Consider the following 19,372-nt stretch of genomic DNA (forward strand, 5'->3'; position numbering starts at 1 on the left):
GCCCTGTGTGCAGTTCCTCCCTAACTTGCTTTTGGGTTATGGTGTTTTATTGCAGCAATAACTAAGACAGCAAGGGATGGTTTTGAATTCCTGAATCTCCTTGAGATTCTCCAGAGAGCTAGAGATTCTCCCGTGTGCCACCGCGGTTGGCTTTCTGGGTCTCAGGTGGCTGAGGACAGGCCTAGTGGTTCTCCAGCTCCAAAGACACAAACGCTTGAGTTGAAAATGAAAGAGCTCTGTAACTAAGCCCTGAACCTTCCTAGGACATACTATGTTCCCAAATGGTTGGTGTTCCCTTTGTCCAAACTTTTTGCTACCTTGCAGCAGTTGGCAACCTACTGGTCACAAACACTTTGGCAAACTTTTATCTCCAAAGATATTGACATTACAATCCATAACAGTAGCAAAATTATAGTTGTGAAGTAGCAATCACCACAACATGAGTAACTATATTAAAGGGTTGCAGGTTGGGAAGGTTGAGAACAACTGGTCTAAGTGTGCTCATGCTGGGCCTCTCACATTTCTTCCAATCACCATCCTTAAGACACCTGAGGTGGATCTTTTGGTCAGAGCCCTGTTCACACTCACTGATGCTCAGATCTGCTCCTGACTCTCCCCTTGAGTCAGCCTCCCCTTGCTTTGTGAGGTGCATACATCCTTCACTCCCTTCCCAATCTGCCGGGACTTTGGTGCAGGGCATGCTGGGAAGGGTCTGGTCAGGAGGGATGTGCTCTTACCTGCCTGAGGACACTCTGCAGCTCCTTGCTGGCCCACATGTCGGACAGGAGGAGCCGGGCAGCCTCTGCAGCCTTGGGTGAAGAGGCACTGTGCGGGTGGGTAGCGAGCTTGTGAGATGAGAGTCCTTGTGACACAGGAACACCCTTCCCTTGCCACCCACCTCCTTAGGGTCCAGAGGTGTGGGGTGGCCCTGAGTCCATGAAAGAGGAACTTGAAGAGGGACAGTGAGCCTGAGCTATTGTTACACAGCGGGACCATCTCACACCCCTGCCCATCCCGAGACACCTCTGAGGCTGGTTGCCTATCCCTGGATGAAGAAAAAGCGGTACAAAGCAAGAAAAACATTCTCATATAGTTGGCCCCTACACTTCTCTGCCTCCTATGGATTCTTGGACAGTCCCAAGCCCCACATGTCCCTCAGCTAAGAAGTATACTGTTCCTTCTATGCATTTCTAGGACCCAGAGGCAGAAGCCACAGCCCTTTAGCATTCAGCTTCTAGAACCTCTTCCTCATCCTGTCCCCTGCCTCCCTTAGACCTGTTCTCTGCTCCCTAAGTGGCACTGTGTGTGTGTGTGTGTGTGTGGAGTTGGTCCCTCCTCTACCCACGTGTTGCGGCACAGGTTGAAGACATTGTTGAGCATGCTGTTGGAGAAGTACTGCTTGGCCATCTGAGGCTGTGAGGTCATCAGATTCCTCACAGTGTAGCAGGCTGAGGACAAGATATCTTCAGAGTTGCTGGTGTTGCCGGTGTGGCTGGTGAGGAGTCTGGTTACCTCTGGGAACACCTGGTTTCCTGTAGGGAAAGGAGTTGAGGGATGGGGGTCAGGAAGTAAGCAAGATATTCCCCTCAAGGACCCATAGGAACTCCAATTCAGACGGATTTCTGTAGACTCACCTACAAGGCGAGAATTCCCTCCTATTCCCACACCCCTCTTGGGCCAATTTCCCCTCAGAATACTCATACCTTGGACCGGTTTGATGAGTACCTTCTAGAAGGTTCTAGAAAGCACAGGCTTATGTGTCCTGTGTGGGTGAAGGAGAGGACAGGGGCTCTTACCCATCACTCTGTGCAGCACAGGGTGGCGAGACATGTTGCTCAGCAGAGAGGCCCCGGACCGTACCACATCGGAATTGCCAGATTGCAGGAGACGGGCGATTTGTGGCAAGCCCTTCTCCTTTATTCCAATCAACTGACTCATACCATTGGACATCTGAGAGAGAAGATGCAGGGAGGAGCTGGTCTGTGGCCTCCAGGCACCAGAGATACTAGAGAGGCAGAAAACCCCAAGCAAAAAGAAACAACAAACACCCAAAACCAACCAACCAACCAACCAACCAACCAACCAACCAACCAACCAACTAACCAACCAACCAAGAACCTTGAGCCTTTTCTCTTTCATCTTAAGGATGGAGGGGACAAAACTTCTCAGGCCTAAGTGACTATGAAGGCTTTACCTGCCCCCTCCAACCCCCATGTGTACCTGTGCCTGGTGGGGTCAATCTGAAACTCACATGTGGGTAGGCAGAGACAGTGTTATTTCTGTTTGTCATGGTGATCCAGGATTAGTGTCTAGACTCAGTGTCCCAAACCCACTCACTGTCCCAGCTCCTCTGTCTCATACACCTCTCTCTGTATCTGTTTACATGAAACCACACAGCCAAGGGCAATTAAAGAAAATCTGGCTTCAAACTCCCCACTCTCTGAAGAATCCGGTCCACAGTTACCGACAGCTTGCCAAAGACCAAGATGACTGAAAAAGGGTCTGGGTCAATATAGAGGCGGAACTGGGATCCCTTGCAAGTAAGCCAGCATATCTGGATCTCAAACTGACATCCTGGTATGACCTAACATAGGCCAGTTTGGGGTCCTTTGGAACTCCAGACTCATCCTTCTTACAACCAGGGAAGTTACCCTGACCTTAAGGACACCAATGTCTACTGCTGCCCAAGTCTCTTTTGCTCTAAGTATATCTGGGGAACAATAGCTGGGAATCTACCAAATACCCTCTGACTTTATCCTACACTATCTGGTTCTTAAACTTGTGATTCTATCACAACTTTCTCTGAATCTGCCCATTTTTCAAAATTGATTTATCTGTCAGTTCATCAAATGGGGATTTCTCTTGACAAATACAAATTTCTCTGGACAAATCGCTGTCCCCTGCTGCTTGCAAAGCCCAAATGATCAGCACCATAGGGCAAGAGATTATAATGTGGGCATTACCCAGAAGTTCTCAGAGGGCAGAAATGTGTCTGCCCCTGTCACTGCTCTGGTAATCAGCCCAAGGCCCAACATGCTCACATCTGTAGCTCAGAGCTTACTCAGAGCCAGAGGTGTTTGAGAGACAGCCTGGGAAAGGATAGTCTGGTGGTAAATACAGGGGGTAGGCTGGAAAAATGGGAGTGTGGGGCTCCTCACCAGCCCCTTGCTGGCTGTCAGGTTCTGCAGGGCCCCAGCACAGGCCTCCAAGGTAGCATCTTTCTTGCTCTTGCCCATGAGGTTCAGGTAGGTGCGGATGGCATCTGAGTGGTACAGCCAGCTGCTGCCCTTGGGGTTGGTCTCTTCCTCAGGAAGTGGGCAGTCATAGTTATTGTTCTGTAGACAGACAGAATGTCAGTGAGGAGCCTGATGATGTAATACACCCAGGCATTCTGCCTCTCCCCCAATTTCAGGTTGTGGGTTCTTTTGGGAAGGATGGGAGAAGAGTACCCCCCCTGCCCCCGCCCCCGTCCCCGCCCCGTATCTCTTTCTTCTGTGCATCCCAGAACCTCCAAAGTGAGGGGATGGACCATGGCTCTCTAGATGGCCTCTGGGAAGCATCTCAGATCTATGTTCCAGAACAGTTTCACCCCTGAGCCTCCATTGTATAAGGCCACACTAGGGTCTGGCAGCAAGATGCTGAGAATTTTAGCTATTTCAGGATCTCCAGGCTAAACTGGAGCCTGGCTTCTATATCCTGGCTCTTGTCTCCAACACCTTTCTTAGAAGGCTCAGGAGGTGCTGGGAACCATTGCCCAGGATGGTAAGAGTTCTTTCTATTGCTTCCCTGATGCTCGGAGATCAGGGAAAGGTAAGGACGGTTTCCCCACTACACAGTAAGAGGGATGGAGGCTTGCAGAAAGGGGCCCAGAGCATTTGTCTTTGGGACAGCCTATGTGTGTCCCCTGTGCACTCTAGGTGGCACCCCCTGCCCCAGCTCCAGAACTGTCTTGTCTTCCCAAGAACAAGGCTTTGACAAAGGGCCCATCCTTAGGGTTGTTTTCTGGGTCCAAGAGAAGAAGGCTAGGGGGGAGGTAGACCTGGCAGGTGCTTGGGGAAGGAACCCTGGCTCGGCGGACATTGCTCACCATCATCTTGTCACCCCTGTTGCTGAAGCAGCCGGTGGAGGACTTCTCAGTGTAGTTGTTGCGGGTATTGTACTCCAGCTGGCGGTAGCGGGTGGGCACCTCGGCATCCAGGCGGTACGAGAGGTTATGCAGGATACACATGCAGTTCTCCACAGACTGGGGGCAAGGAGAGAAGGCCTGAGTACTGTCTCAACAGTTTTCTGGACCTGCCACCTACCCTGACTATTCAGAATGGCCTGTACCACTGTCAGTCTGGAAAGATCTCACAGGTGCACCCTAGGAACCAGACGTGATTCCAGCCTCTGTCACTTCTTGGCTGTCTGCATCTGTATGACTTGCTTCATCTTTATGGGCCTCAGTTTCCTCAACTGTAAACTGAGCTAGCCTCACCTTTCTTGGCTAGCAGGGTAGATTATGCACTAGGCCCTCAGTTCTGTATGCACCCACAGAATTGACCAACCAGAAATTGAAATTATTACTTTTTTTAAAAGTATTCCTGAACACTAACAGATTTCTTTCTTGGAATTATTAATGACTATTTATTTGACATTTATATTATATTAGGTTTCATAAATAACTTATAGATGATTTAAAGTGCACAAAGGAATGTGTATAGGTTATATGCAAATATAACCTCTCTATGCTTCTTTTATAGAAGGGCTTGAGACTGTGGATTTAGGTAGGTATGAGAATTTGGACCAGCGTCTGTGGTTACTGAGGGGCAACTTCATATGAAAAACACCAACCATGGATCCTTGCACATAGCACACACGGCAAACAGCGATGACCACTTGCATTGCTACAGACCACATGTGGGGCAGGAGACTGAAAACATCGTCTCTACTCCCAGTTCCTTCTGGTTTTCAAATCACCCAGTCACCACGGTCTTTGCTGTCCCCTCTTCCCATGGTCACCCCTCAGCCTCCAACATCAAAGATGCTATGTGCACACCGACAGTGAGACCTGGACTCGGGACTTCCAGCAGAAGTTCGGTTCTCAGCTGCATTTGCTTTTGGGGAGCCTCCAGGTTAGGGTTTGGGGGTGGCAGAGATCAGCACTTGATCCCTGTTAGGGTCAGGCTGAATCTGACTGCTATTGCTTTGGGGTTATCTGGGTAGAGATGTGCACAGGGCAGGAGGAAGGAAAGTGTGTTCTGTTACCACTTCCAGTGAGGGAAGCAGGAGATAGAAATCTGCCTTCATTGATCGCCCTGGTGCCCTGGGTGTGGGGATGCACTAGACCTGTGTCCTGAGCTGTGCCCAGCTGTGGAGGAAATACCCCAGCCTCCATTTATTTTTTCCCCACAAACTGCCTTTCAATCTGTGCGTGCCCCTGTACCCAGAAGTCTAGAGAAGGTAGAGGGTGGCCTTCCAATGGAGGTGCTGGTACAAGTTTCATCTCAGAAAGGAAATGGGGTCCCTGGGAGCACTTTTGTAGGCTCAGCATCACAAAAACAGTGTGGGCCCCCAGAGCCCAAGTAGGGAGCCCTTGCATGTTCCAGATGTCTCCTTCACTGTTCCTGCCTCTGTTGGTGTCCTGTCTCTGAGACAAGAGAACACAAGCACTTGAAAAGTGTAACCCTGACTCGTGGGTTCTGGGAGAGAAATGTCAGGACTAGGAGAGCCGCCGACTTAAGTGTGTGGCCCTGGGATTTGCAGCTTTGGGCACAGACATCAGTCTTGGGGATGGAGGTGTCACCAGGGGCCTGCACCCTCACCTTGTCATCGCAGCGGCTGGCAGCCACGCAGTTCTGGACGTAGGCCATGAGGGAGTCAATGAGCCCAGAGTAGTTCCGCATAGTCTGGCGGCCAGCATCAGCTGAACTCAGGTTCCTGTGGGAGAGAACCGGGGGAGGGGGGGGGGGGAGGAGGAGGAGGATGCAGATGGGGTGATGGGACGGCAGGGCAGGGATGGGCAGAGTGCAGTGGGCATGCGCGGCGAAGGGCAGAATATGAAAGTTGTGGCCGGAAGAAGAGGGGAAGAGAGAAAAATAAATGATGAAAAAAGAGAGAAGGAAAAGAGTCAGCCGCATCTGCCTGGCCCTGGCTGAAAGGGGTCTTCTCAGAACTCATTTGGTTCTGTCATGATGTCCCCAGGCACAAGACTCTCAAGGGCTCCACTGCATCTGGCAGCCCAGCTCCTGCCCTCTAGTGGCTACTTGAGGTACAGGCGTTAGAAGCTGCTGCTTGCTGTCTTTTTGCGGAAGCACTGATTTGAGGAGGTGCTGGACCAGAACTAAGCAGCAGGCTAACCTGGGGTCCAGATGTAGTTATCTTTTATAAAGGTGTGTTCACTCCCAAGCACTGTGGGTCCTCCTGACCTAGGTGGTGTGTATAGTGCATGCACAGGATGTGTGTGTGTGTGTGTGTGTGTATTGTCACATCCAGCAGTTCTGTGGCCCCCATAAAGTCCTTACTCTGGATTTTCATCTACCTAGCCCCTTTGCCCTCTGGAGGCTGTGTCTGGAGGCTGACTGGGAAAGGCACATCCGGCGACACAAAGCATATACTAACTTCACCCCTACCCTGGAAGTTCTCTGAGGGACAAATTCCATTGTGGCAGAGTGGGACCCTAAAGGGGACCTTGCTCCATGGTTTCCATACTCCATGCAGGTACCCACCCCGAAGCTCTGAGAGCTGGCACACCCAGATCCCACCAGGGCTTTGCCACACCCTGCTGTGGAACTCAAACAACATTGGGCAAAGCGTCACCATCTCCATGCCAATGAACATGGCAAATGGTTTCAGAACTCAGGCAGGAGGTGACTCATGAGCAGCCAATCAGCAGACTTTTTGTATAAAAGAATGTTCTTCAAGATAGCACAAGAAGTGTGTTTTTCTGTGGGTACAGGAGGGGGTTTTAGTTGAGCCAGTTTGGATATTCAAATGTAGGCCGTTTCCACTCTTAGATTCCCAGTGCTCTAGATCCTCTCAGGGTGTTGCAAGGCATAGCCACACTCGCAGACATAGGTAATGTCTGACTCTCTGTCCTGGAGCCAGCCCACAGAAGGCAGGGCCAGCATGAATGGTATGTTCTCTATTCTGGCTGGGCGTTGGCTGAAATGGAGGCTGACTGTGGAAGGGCCTGAGCAGTAAGACCTTACGTGCCCTCTTCTCTCACCTCAAGCAGCCTGTGGCATTGAAGAAGACCTCGGGGTCCACTACTTCCCGGGACATGTTGCTGTTACCATCACACCAGCCAGAGAAAGGAATGATGACCCGGTCAGTCAGAACAGGCAGGGCATCAGCCACCAGCTCCTCCTTCAGCTCATCAGTGGAAGACAGGTTCCAGAGCAGCCCTGGACACAGACATGGTCAGCTCAACATGGCGGGCTCTGAAAACCTGAGGTCTACTGGCCCTACCCTGAGTCTGGGCTCTTGCAAATGGCTACCTTCCCAGTAGTCTTGGCCCATCAGGCCTGATTGATTTCCTCATGATCCTGTGCTCAATGCCCATGTCAACTGCAGGTTCTTTGAGGTCTGAGAACATCTCAGAGTTCTCTGTCTAGGTAAGTTATGCACATGAACACAGCTCCTAAAATACAGTCGGTTGGTCAGCGGTTTTAACCCTATGTTTTGGAACTTAGAACTGCTTAGTGTTCTCTGTTTTCCATTTGAAACAATGCATGGAAAATATCAACCATGGCAGTGAGTTTGTGACTCTGAACATTTTTGTCATTCTTGTCTTCTCCAGTCCATTTCAAGGTCTTCATGGTGGCTTCTCCATCCTGTATCCTACCCTGAGTGCCTCATGTACTTTGTGAACACAGGGTAAGTATAGTATAAACATCTGTTCTTTGAGATCCACTACCTCTGGACCATTAGCTTTGTGCCCCTTCTATCACCTGCAAATCACAGTGCCCACTACACAAGGCTCCTTCCCTTGCACCCCAACCTTGAAGGTGCCTTCTGAAGGGTGCCCACCATCCCCCTTCGTCCCCCAGTGGGTGCCACCACTTCAATGGAAGCCAGGGCCACTGAGCTCAGTGGAACCCACACAGCTAGCTGTGCCTTGACCTAGGCTAGAAGGACAGGCTAGAGACACACCCTGCCACCTTGCAGTTTCCCTCCTGTAACAACACCCTACCAGTCAGCTGTTTCTGGATCTCCGTGCTCCCGCTTCTCCTCAGGAGGCTGACAGCCTCTCGGATCCCATTCTGCCTCCTGGTTTCCAGCTTGTTGGTGGTGCTCCTGAACACCAGGTTGCGCAGGGCCCCGGCAGCAGCCTGCTGGACATTCTGATTGGGGCTTCGGAGGAGGTCCACCAGCTTGCAGATGCCCCCCAGCTGATAGACCTGTCGAGAGAGTTGCCATGTTGCTTGATTTTAATCAAGGAAGGGAGGGAGAGACAAATTTTCTCTGCTCAAAGTAACTGATTCTCAGACCCCTTCCCTCTCCCCCCAAAAATCAGTTCAGAAGCACACAAGTCAACCACAAACAAACACGGCAATGAGGTTATGATAATTGACCCAGACATGACACCCAAAGACCCAATCCAGAGCCTTTCTCCCTCCTGTCTTACTTAGGGCCCTAAGCAGGTCTCTCCTCTGTCTGGAGTCATCTTTTCCTCTTCTGGAGCACAGTGAAGGCCAGAGGAGAAGATGTACCTCCATGTACTACAGAATCCTAAGGTGAGGCAGACACACACAAGGTGCCACAGAAACTCTCTTGTGGTAGAAATTTTGACGAAAACCACCCCAGGCTTCTAGGAAGCCACTTGTGGTACACATAGCTGTGCTATGTCTTGTAGGTGTTTTCCTAGCTGGCTAACAGTGTGGGGAGCAAAAAGGAGCCCTGTTTTCACTGCAGGAAGGGGCTGGAGGGAGGGTGGGAGGGATTTGAGGGCTGGGGGAGAGTCATAGCCTTTAGTGGAATCTGAGGAAGGGGGTGTCTGTGAAACTTGTGGCTGGTATTGAGCCATGAGACTCTTCCATGGCTGCTGTGGAACATAATTCTCCCAGGGGAACAGCATTAGCATCATCATTGCAGCAGCTGCAACTGCTTATAAGAGACCCGCAAGAGTGTGTGTGCTGAGGGCTGGGGCGATGGGTCGATGGGTAGGGAAGAAGTGCTTGTCGCAGATCCTGATGATCCGAGTTCAACCTCTAGGATGCACATAGTAGGTAGGAGAACTCACACAGTGGGAGGACTGAATCCTGACAGCTGTTCTCTGACCACTTCATAAACACACACACAAACACACATGGAGTAAAATAAATAAATAAGTAAGTAAGTAAATAAATAAATAAACAAACAAATAAATAAAAGATTGGGTTGTTCCCAGAAGGTGGGATGGAGAGAATCATTAAGTCTTTACTTGAGAGTCCATCCACTCCTTCCCACACCTCCCTCCCAGAGCTGTGTAATTCTTGCCAAGCTGCACAGGTCTTGAAGGTGATAGATTATGGTCGTGAAAGGTTAGATGAAGATTGGGGTGGATTCCATCTATATATCTATGCTGGCATGAGACTTGCTTTGGGGTCACTTGTGCTTTTGTAAGTTACTCACCAACTATGCTTTGTAAATAAGCCCAATAAACCCATCAGTTTGTCAGCTTGTGTTTTGGTGGGATCTGTCGTTGGTACACTATCAGGGGTGAACTGCTGTTTATTTTCTGTCTCTCTAGGAAAAGTTCATATAGCAATGGCAGGTGGGGAAGATGTTCCTGTGGGAAGCCGGCTCAGGAGGCTCTCCTCTGCAGGTTAAGATCAAGCTCTGATCCTGCAATGGCAGGAAAACTCCCCATCCCAGTGTCTGGGAGCCAACTGCACAAGGCTTCACTCTTCTCCAAGTGTGGGGCCCAGGCTGACAGCACTGAGGACCAACCAGCGAGGACAGAACGTGGCCTCTTACCTGTTGCTTGGCAGATTCATCCTGGAAGCAGGTGTGCTGAATGTAATAGGCCCCGATGGCCTGGTACTTCTCATCCTGGGAGCACAGGTACTGCACAGCCTTGGGGATGGTCAGCCCACTGCACTCAATGTCCTCACTGCAGATCCTGGAAAAGTAGGGTGCAGGGTATCACAGGCTGAACATGGGAATCTCAGTGAGCAGGCTCTAAATCCTTCCTTGTCTGCTCAAATACCACATCTTCTATCTGCCCTCTAGGGAAGTAGAAAAAGGCAGGCTGTCTTGGAGAAAATCTTGTGAGCAGCTCCCTGCAAGGAAGGAAAACATCTGTGTGCTGCATTTTCCTCTCTTGGTATGCGATCCCTTAGGGGCTAAGGCAGAAGCAGGACAGTTACCTTCATACTGTGCCCAAAGTTGGCCCTATTTCCTGAGATGAAACTCCCCATCTATCCTGTGGTTGTGTTTGCTCCGTCCTGGGAAAGTAAGAGAGAGTGTGGCCTGTCTATTCTGTCTCCCCTTTCCTCCCAAAGCCTAGTTAGATCCTTGTTGGTTCCTTGGTTTTTGCTTTTTGTTTTTTTCAAAAGAGAGATTCTCTGTGTAACAGAATGTGTAACAGAATGTAACAGTGCCTGGCTGTCCTGGCACTCAATTCTTAAACCAGGCTGGCCTCTAACTCAACAGAGATCCTCCTGCCTCTGCCTCCCAAGTATGGGGATTAAAGGTGTGTGCCATTATTGCTTGATTTCTAGCTAGCTTCTTACACACACACACACACACACACACACACACACATTCTTACATTCAGTCTTCCTTATCCCGACAGTCACCATTTTTTATCTGTGTTAGGATCACTTCTATGGGGCTAGTGGCTACAGAGCTACACACCCAATATAGTACAGTCTTCGGCTAGGTCCTAAAATCCTGTCCACTAGATTGTTCTACAGCTCAGAAACCATCCACAGCTTCTCCAAACATCAGGTTCAAATCCACTGCTTAGACAGTCATTGAATCACATGCATTAGGCTGAACCACAGCAAATGGCTATTAGTTCACCGTTTTAACGGAATGTTTGGCTCCCCTGCAGCCTCTGGCACATTCCCTAGACTCTGGCAAGAGTCTGTTGGTTGTAGCAACATCCTCAGTCCCAGGCGTGAAGGCCTAGCCCGGGCCTGCTGAGTCTCCCTTCCAGGAAGCCTTTCCAAGGAAGGGAATCCTTGGCTGGGAACTCCCTGAGCTTCCGCCTGAGTGTGTCTTCCTTCCAAGCAGAGAGAAAAGGTCCCAGAGGGCAGAGTCAGACGCTCTTGGTGTGGCCTTGGGCAAGCTTGCTGCCGGCTCTGGGCCCTCCCCTTCCCCCCCAGACATCCTCAGCATCTGCGGCAGGAACCCTCTCATTTACTAGACTGGTGCTGTGCCATAGCTGGTGCTCAAGGGATAGCCGTCGTTCTAGTTAGGGTGATCCAGCTTCATTTCTGAGGAATAGCCCTCGGGCAGACTCCTCTGGCCATGGGCTAGTTGCACACCTGTTCCTTATTGAGGAGGCATTCTCTTATCTTCCTCAGTCAAATGTCCCTTCTGCATGGCTTGTCACTCAATCCTAGACCTCCAGTTGGGGGCAGATGGTGCCATGATGAGTCTCCCAAAGAGAGGGATTGTGAGTCCTTCCATAAGTTATTCTAAATACAATCTTATGTACTTCAAGGGGCTGCTTTAAACTGGATTATGCTTCCTTTCAGAACAGTGTGGGACTAGTAGGAAAGTGTATACAGGGTAGGGAGCCTTTGGTGTGGCCTTGGGCAAGCCGCTGCTGTCTCTGGGCTTTGTTTACCCCTCACCAGGGTCTGCCTGGAAAGGGATTGCCTAGGAAGAACCCACAGCTCCTTGGTCACCAAGAACGTGCTCCAGAGCTGCCCTGGGCTGTCAGCATGGCCGCGCCTCCTCTGCTTGACACACGGCCTGGCTTGGATGGAGTAGATGCCCCCTAAAGAGCTGCCAAATGCACGAGTAGCTGTGACTGGGTGAGAAGAAACAGATTCGGAAGGTTTGTGCTGCTCTGAGTCTCAGAAGGGAGGGTCAGTGTCACTCTGGCCCCAAGGTATCCCGTGTCTATGCCTCTCTTCTTTTTCTTTTTCTTTTTGTTTTTTGTTTTTTTGTATTGTTTTTGAGACAGGGATTCTCTGTGTAGCCCTGGCTGTCCTGGAACTCATTGTGTAGACCAGGCTGGCCTTGAACTCAGAAATCCTCTTGCCTCTGCCTCCCAATTGCTGGGATTAGAGGTGTGGCTCTCTTCATAGTGGTGTGTGTGTGTGTGTGTGTGTGTGTGTGTGTGAGAGAGAGAGAGAGAGAGAGAGAGAGAGACTGATAGAGAGAAATATAGAGAGACAGAGACAGACACAGAGAGAGACGGAGAGACAGAGAGACAGAGAGAGACAGAGAGACAGAGACAGAGAGACAAAGAGACAGAGAGAGACAGAGAGACAAAGACACACACACACACAAAGAGAGAGAGAGAGAGAGAGAGAGAGAGAGAGAGAGAGAGAGAGAGAGAATGTTAGAGAGAATTACCTGAAAGGCTTGATGGAACACATATTGCTAGGACCTCCAGGTGTCTGTGTTGGGCCCAAGAATGAATATTTAGTTTCAAAAACTTACTTTATTATTTTATACACATGGGTATTCTGCCTACATGAATATTTGTGTTCCACTGAGGCCAGAAAAGGGCATTGGCTCTCCTGGAACTGGAGTCTCACAGATGGTTGCGAGTCACAAATGTGGGTGCTGGGAATTGAACCTGGGTCCTCTGAGAGTGGCCCGTGCTGTTAACTGCTGAGCCATCTCTCCAGCCCTGAGAAAAGCCTTTCCACCACATTCCCACATGCTGCTGATGAGAGACACACAGTGTGGCGGTTGTTAGCCTGCTAATCTCTCTGCTGCCTCCCTCTGTTCATAGCTTGTGGCCCTGAAGACCTGTGTCCACAGTGTCTGGCTTCTGTGGCCTTTTCACCCCAAGGGTCCTCTGGGTCTGAGGTCCCTCAGGTCAGAGACTCCTCAAGGTGGCAATAGTTAAGTCGGAATGCGGGCTGAGCCTCTTCCCCTCCTCCTTGGGAGTGAGCCACCACTGTAGAGGGAGCCCCTTGTCGATGGCCTCCCGCCTGACCCCACCAGAGCCCCGCAGCACTCACTTGGAACTGGCCCTGGAGTGGCCAAAGGACAGGTCCTTGTTGCAGGAGATAGGCGGCACGTACACCGGGTCTTGCTTGGAGGTGCAGGAGGGCGGCCGCACAGGACACTTCTTGACAGCCTTCTGTCCGCTGCAAGTGCTATAGAAGCTGTATCGGTTCTGGGTGGTCTTGTGACCCTTGCTGCCCAGTGTGCCTTTGCGCAGTGTGCCCCGGGGGTCGCAGTAGAGGTCAGGCTCACTGCGGCTCGCCTTGATTTTCTGCATGAAGCAGATGTCACTGCCAGCACCCGTGGTGGCGCAGCTGCCTCGGGGATAGTGCCGGCTCCAGTTCTCCATCTGGCTGTAGGAGCTGAAGCGTCTGTTGTCTGGCTCCCGCTTGAGGGTCCCATTGTAGATCTAGACAGGAAAGGAGTGAGAGGTTTAGTGTAGCTCTAGGCTGGGAGTCCGGATCCAGCTGTCCACCAAGGTCTCCCTCCCTGGCCCCATTAAAGGCGTTCAGAGGATCCGGAAACATTTGCAGAGAAAGGAACCTTGGGCATTAATGTTTTCCAAATGCAGGTTGTGGTCCGCTGTGGAATAGGAGATCACTTTAGCAGAAATGTCCACTTTTATAAAAAGTATAGAATAAAGAAAAATATTGGAATACAGAGCACAACACGATAGAGAAATAACCCGTTCTGTGCGATGTTGAATAAATTCTGAATTGCCATGTAAAAATGTATTTCACTTCTAAATTCTAAAAAATAATTTACTGTATGTACATGGGTGTTCTGGCTGCATGCGTGTCTGCACACCACATGTATGTCTAGTGCCGAAGAAGGTACCAGAAGAGGTTGTCGGATTCCTTGTAGCTCTAGTTGCAGATGGTTGTGAGTCACTATGTGGGTGCTGGGGACGGAACCTAGCTCCTCTAGAAGAGCAGTCAGTGCCCTTAACCGCTGAGCCATCTCTCCAGCCCTGAAAATAGACTTCTTATTGTGGGAATGTGTGAAAGGAAGTTCTAGTCCACTGGTCTGGCCACATGGGCCAAGTCTAAGATGGCGGCTGCAAGGCAGACAGGAGGGTTCCCCCAATTCACTTGGCATGAACAGCACTCATGAGCTTTTGTCTAGAGCCCTTGCCTTGGGCCACCCCACAAAGCAGCTTCCGACCCATCTGGCAGGCGTCAACCCTTGCTCATCTTTGGAATGTCTGTTCTAGTTGAGCTGCTAGCTAGGGGAGCCCCTGTGCACACAGAGGTTGGCAAAGGGAGACCTTCTGGGCTGTGTCATCAGGCTGACTGGGAGAGAGGCAGAGCACAAAGTCATGGAAAGGGAAAATGTTCCGTGAACAATGAGGTATCCCGAAGGGTCTTGTAAGCCAGACAGTGAATGTGTTTCTTTGGGAGGAGCCTGCAAAGCCACAGGCTTGGTGGGAATCAGCTCTGGTACTGAACTGTCCACAGAAGACTTTCCCAGACCCGTGAGCTGGCGGGTCTGGCCTGCAGGAACCTGTCCTCAGACAGCAGGATCAACACTGAGCCTGATAAAACCTCCCATACAGGTGCCGACTTGGGAGTCACCTTTGCTGGGATAAGTGAGTGGCAGGGAAGTCCAGCCAGGGACTGCCCACCCAACCCTAAGCAACGGAGAAAGAGAACAGAGAACATGGGGTCAAACTGTGTGTCCGCAGGGGAGGCTGCCGTGTGACCAGCCATTACCAGCGACACCGGATCTAGCCACACGGGACTAAGGAGGGGCTGATGTTCCAGTTCCCCCCAAAGAACGGTGTGTCAAGCCTCCAGTTGGAAAGTGGTGTACCAAACCAGGAAGCTGTGTGCTGTTAACCTTGGGGGTGACAGGTGCATTCCCTTCACCCACACCAAGCGGGCACAATTTTCTTCCTCAAACTGGGTCAAACCACCCTGCCACACAGTGAGCTGGTCTGTGGGAGTTGGGAGAGACACAAACAATGGTAAGGCAGAGGCTGGAGGAGCTGGCAGTTTTCTTGGCATTTGGAGGTGAACTGGATTCCTTGATGACTGACTATATGTAAAATGTACAGAGGCAGAGGAAGGAAGACCGCAGATGGTGCTTTGGGGGGCAAGGGGAGGAGGGGCACTCCCTATGGCAGGCTGGGCTTCTGAGGCGAAGACAACAGGAGCTCCCTTGTTCTCAGTAAGTGACACACCTGGACGTCATCTCAGACACCTGATGAGAAGTGTGTATGCCCTCCTGGCCCAGACCCAGCAAAGACGCCATCCTGCTGATTAAGCCTGAGAGAGGTTCTGGGCTCTGCAAGCCGTGCTGGGAAAAGGAGCAGCGGGCGGCCCTGGCAAGTCTCAGCGAGGTGGGCTGCCCCCAGGGAATGGGCGAGGACCCCTCTCAAGAGCCACACCCCAGTAGTGTCATCCATTCCTGGGAGCCCCACCTTAGTTTTTAAAGTCACAGTGCTGGATTGGATGAATGTGACAGCCGGGGATGGCTCTCTCGTATGTCCTGTGCCTTTTGCTGTCACTTTGGCAAGCAGGAGAAAAGCTCAGCTGGACACTGTCCTCTCCTAACTCTACACAGGCCTGGACACTCTCCGAAGCTCAGATAAAGCATACTTAATGTCTCTAGTCTGGCCTGCACAGGTGGCCCATGATGCAGCCTCTAAGGCTGAACTGGCAAATCCAAACTTTCCTTTGAAAATAATCGGGTTAGGACTTATTCCTGAGAAGCCTGTGTGACAGTCAGGAGCACAGACTGGAGTCACACTGCCTTGGTGGTGCCAGGTGCCTCCTTAAGGGGCAACCTTAGGCATGGGGTTTAAAGCCAATATATCTGAGTTTCTCCAGCTGTATAACCAAGATCCTAATTGTTCATGACGTGGAGGGTCATTAGACATCATTAGACTAATGTTTGTAAATTAGAACTGGACATGACATCTGCATCCCTCTGACTCTCACACTGGCTGACTTTAGGAGCTGACCGAGGTGTGTACACACACACACACACACACACACACACATGCACAAGCTTCCAGGACCCTCTTGTCTCTGCCTCCCTAATGCTGGGATTACGCTTACATACCATCATGCCAGGCCTTTTACATGGGCACTGGGGATTCAAATGCAGGTCCATATATTGGCATGACAGTAACTTTACCAACTGACCTATTTCTCCAGTCCCCTCTGCTCCCTCTCCCTCATCTTAATTTCTTAAGACAAGTTCTGTCACTGAGAGTGGAGTTCATGTGTTCATGAGCTCATCTCGCTGGCCAATGAACGTCAACAATCTTTAGTCTCTGTCCCCAGCACTGGCATTACAGATGTGGACTGCTGTGCCTGGTTTTCAAGTGGGTGCAAGGATCTAACCTCAGGCCTTCATGCTTGTACCGCAGGGCAGGCACTTCACCAGCTGAGCCATCTCCTCAGCCCTTAGCTGAGGGGTTTTAATAACCCACACCATTTCTAAAGAAGGTTCTAGATAACCCATAGGAGGGACAGGCCCAGGAAGGAGACACACAGTATTCAGAGCCCTGTGCTGAGCTCAGAGTGAATTCAGTAGGCATTTTGCCAGGATGGAGGAGTCTTTCCTTACATGGGTGCTCCTGGCATCTGCAACAGGACACATCTTTATTGTCTGGATGCCCAAACATCACAGGATGTTTGTGGTGGCCCTGCCCCCGGGCTCCAAATGATAGCAATCCCACCCCCATTTCCAAACACTGTCTCTAAGTCTTAAGCAAACAGCTGCAGCCAGAGGAGAATGAATGGACACCTGTGCCCACAGCAGGTGGGAGAGCTTTGCTGCCAGGGCCTCTCCAGCCACACCCCCACACTCAGATAGGAATCTACTGTCAGCCTCCTCCTCTTTGAATACAAAGGGGCACACACACACACACACACATATGCACACGTGTGCACACTAGTTCGAATGTAGGACTATCGCATGCTTTCTTGGGAAACTCAAACTTCAGGTGGGACAGTCCATGAATCAAAACATTCCAGACTAGAAAGTCAACTTCCTGGGAGCAGAGCTGACCATTTAGCCAACAGGCTGGGCTAGGCGGGTAAGTTGAAGCACCCAGAATGTGAGCACAGAAATGTCCTTCTCCACTTGGCACACTTGTGGAGTTCTTGGGAAGCGACTCTTGCGACCACAGTCCAAGGCAAGCCAGATAAGACAGCATTGGCCAGAAGCCTCCCCATAGTTGGCCCATGTTCTGCCCTTCCTTTTCCTAATGACATGGGAGAAGTCGTTGGGAGAGTCACCTGCTCAAAAAGGGAAGCCAGGCTTTGTGCCTGGAGGTATTTGTTTCCTTGTGTAGCTGTTCCTGCATCCAAGGAAGACACTTCTTCATTATGCTAGAGAAGCCCCCAGGTTGCTTAGGGGCTCTGTCTTTAAGGCCTCCTGGACCCCAACATGCTTTCTTTCCTTCTCTTCCTTTTTCCTGAAGAAGTGAGACATTTCAACCCACATTGGTGGGCCTTCTCTTCTAGCTCCTCCTTAAGTAGGAAGCTCTCAGGAGCCCACTAGTCCACTGTGTAGGCCAGGAGCATGAGTTCTAGGGTGAGTTGGATCAAAGCAAATCAATACATCTCTTGGGCATCAAAAGCCCAAGAAACTCCTACTTGCCAAAGTCATTGGACAGGACAGCAAGCAGCCATTCTGGATGAGGTGGTACCCACCCGACTGTCCTCTCTGCTTCCTTCTTTTGTATTGCTACCGATTGGACTGTGGTCCTAGCTGTCCTCAGTTTGTTCCTGGGCACCTCCCTCTTCTTGCCAGCCCCCAGGGTCCCCCTGTCCCCTGCCTCCTCACGCCATTATGCCCACCTTTCTCAGGCAAACCTCCCATGAGCCCCGACCTTGCTGCGGAGCTTACCATATCTCTGCGATTTACCAGGCAAGCACATCAACTTGACCCTACCCCCTCTAGACACCTAGCCCCCCAACAGTCAGCCATCTCGTACCTCCTAACACTCCCTTTCACCATCCCACAACAGCAGACACACCCTGGCCCCCTGCTTCACCTACTCTCTGCCCATCTTTTGATCCTCACATTTCTCTCAAGTATCTGCTCAAACCTGTCATCTCTATAAAGTCTGTTCTGCCCCTTCCTGGCCCTGGATGGCCACTGCTGGACTCCTTTAGTTGCATACCCAATCTCCCCTGGCCTTGTTTGTTCTCAGGTTATCACAGTAGGGCTCGATTATTCCTCCAAGCTTTTCAAACCAAAGGCATTTTACTGTGCCTAGCAGGGGGTTCCCAGCATGCACTGGTGGGAAGGAGAGGATTTCTCCTGGGAATGGAGACTCCAGTTCCTGATGAGCACTGGGTTCCCCATGGTCTCCTTGCCCAGGGGTCTACCACAGACGAAGTGGGCTGGCCGAGGATAGGAGGGGCTCTGAGTGGGACAAGACAGGTAGCACAGCCTGAGCTCCGCTGAGGTCCAGGACACTTCCCTGTACCCTGACCTGGGACATAGCTGACGCCTGGCTGATCCCAGAAAGTTCTATTTCAATTCTGCATAATGAGACAGAAACAGCCTAGCTCGCTGGGAGCGTTGTGTGTGCTAGGCAGGCTGAGATGAAAAGAGTGTCCGTGTCTGCAGCTATTAGCCCATTTTGAAACCACGCTTCTGCCAACAAGGTGGGGCTGGCCGAACTGGCTCTGCCACAGGACACACCCTTCTCTGCCTGGCAAGTCACACACCCAGTCGAGTGTCCAAGAGGACCATGTTCAGTAAGGCAGTTTCCCCACGCCCTTCTCATGAAAGCCAGTGTGCATACAACTTCCCAGAGTCCTCATCCCTTGTGGGCCTGGAGAGAGCTTTCTAGAGAAGGGACCTTAACAGAAAACCCCTCCAGGATAGGCTCCGTGGTTGTTTGGTTGTTTATCTAGCAGGTACCATTGCCTGTCTGTGCCCACTGAGGACCCTTACACAGTAATGACAATAAGTTGTCTTGCATCTTACGAGGGTTTTGTCCACTCCTGAGTAGCAAAGTACATCTGATATGGAGATTACGTTGCTGAGTTTTCCTGAGGGCTTTCGGACTCTGGTCCTCTACCAACAAAGCACCCAGGAGAGTGCATAGGACCCAAGGCATAGAGAGTTCTCTGAAAGGCACAGAGTGCTACCTACTTAGCAGTCTGAGTCAGTATGGATGCTGCTGAGGCCTGACTCACCAAAGATGGGACTTCATCAGGGAGAGTGTCAGTCCCTGACTCGTCCTGAGAAGCAGAGGACCCAACTTGGGCTGGGCTTATTTCCTGACATGCAGTTGTAAGGT

The 19,372-nt window shown here is 51.0% G+C and overlaps 2 protein-coding genes across 2 annotated transcripts in view; one reads left to right on the forward strand and one right to left on the reverse strand.

The window, feature by feature from the left end:
- Positions 1–19,372, forward strand: part of Tmem9 (transmembrane protein 9) — a 678,246-nt gene that overhangs the window by 518,560 nt on the left and 140,314 nt on the right. The window lies entirely within an intron of this gene.
- Positions 1–19,372, reverse strand: part of Pkp1 (plakophilin 1) — a 48,426-nt gene that overhangs the window by 5,338 nt on the left and 23,716 nt on the right. The window contains exons 3-12 of the mRNA XM_052200646.1: positions 13,116–13,510; positions 9,940–10,084; positions 8,174–8,381; positions 7,208–7,385; positions 5,805–5,919; positions 4,088–4,243; positions 3,159–3,335; positions 1,797–1,950; positions 1,346–1,532; positions 738–825 (exon numbers count right to left, since the gene is read on the reverse strand). Of these exons, the coding sequence (XP_052056606.1) occupies positions 738–825; positions 1,346–1,532; positions 1,797–1,950; positions 3,159–3,335; positions 4,088–4,243; positions 5,805–5,919; positions 7,208–7,385; positions 8,174–8,381; positions 9,940–10,084; positions 13,116–13,510 (1,803 nt within the window). The remainder of the gene's footprint in view (positions 1–737; positions 826–1,345; positions 1,533–1,796; positions 1,951–3,158; positions 3,336–4,087; positions 4,244–5,804; positions 5,920–7,207; positions 7,386–8,173; positions 8,382–9,939; positions 10,085–13,115; positions 13,511–19,372) is intronic.

This window comes from Apodemus sylvaticus, chromosome 12, assembly GCF_947179515.1.
Source record: "Apodemus sylvaticus chromosome 12, mApoSyl1.1, whole genome shotgun sequence".
Lineage (NCBI taxonomy): Eukaryota > Metazoa > Chordata > Mammalia > Rodentia > Muridae > Apodemus > Apodemus sylvaticus.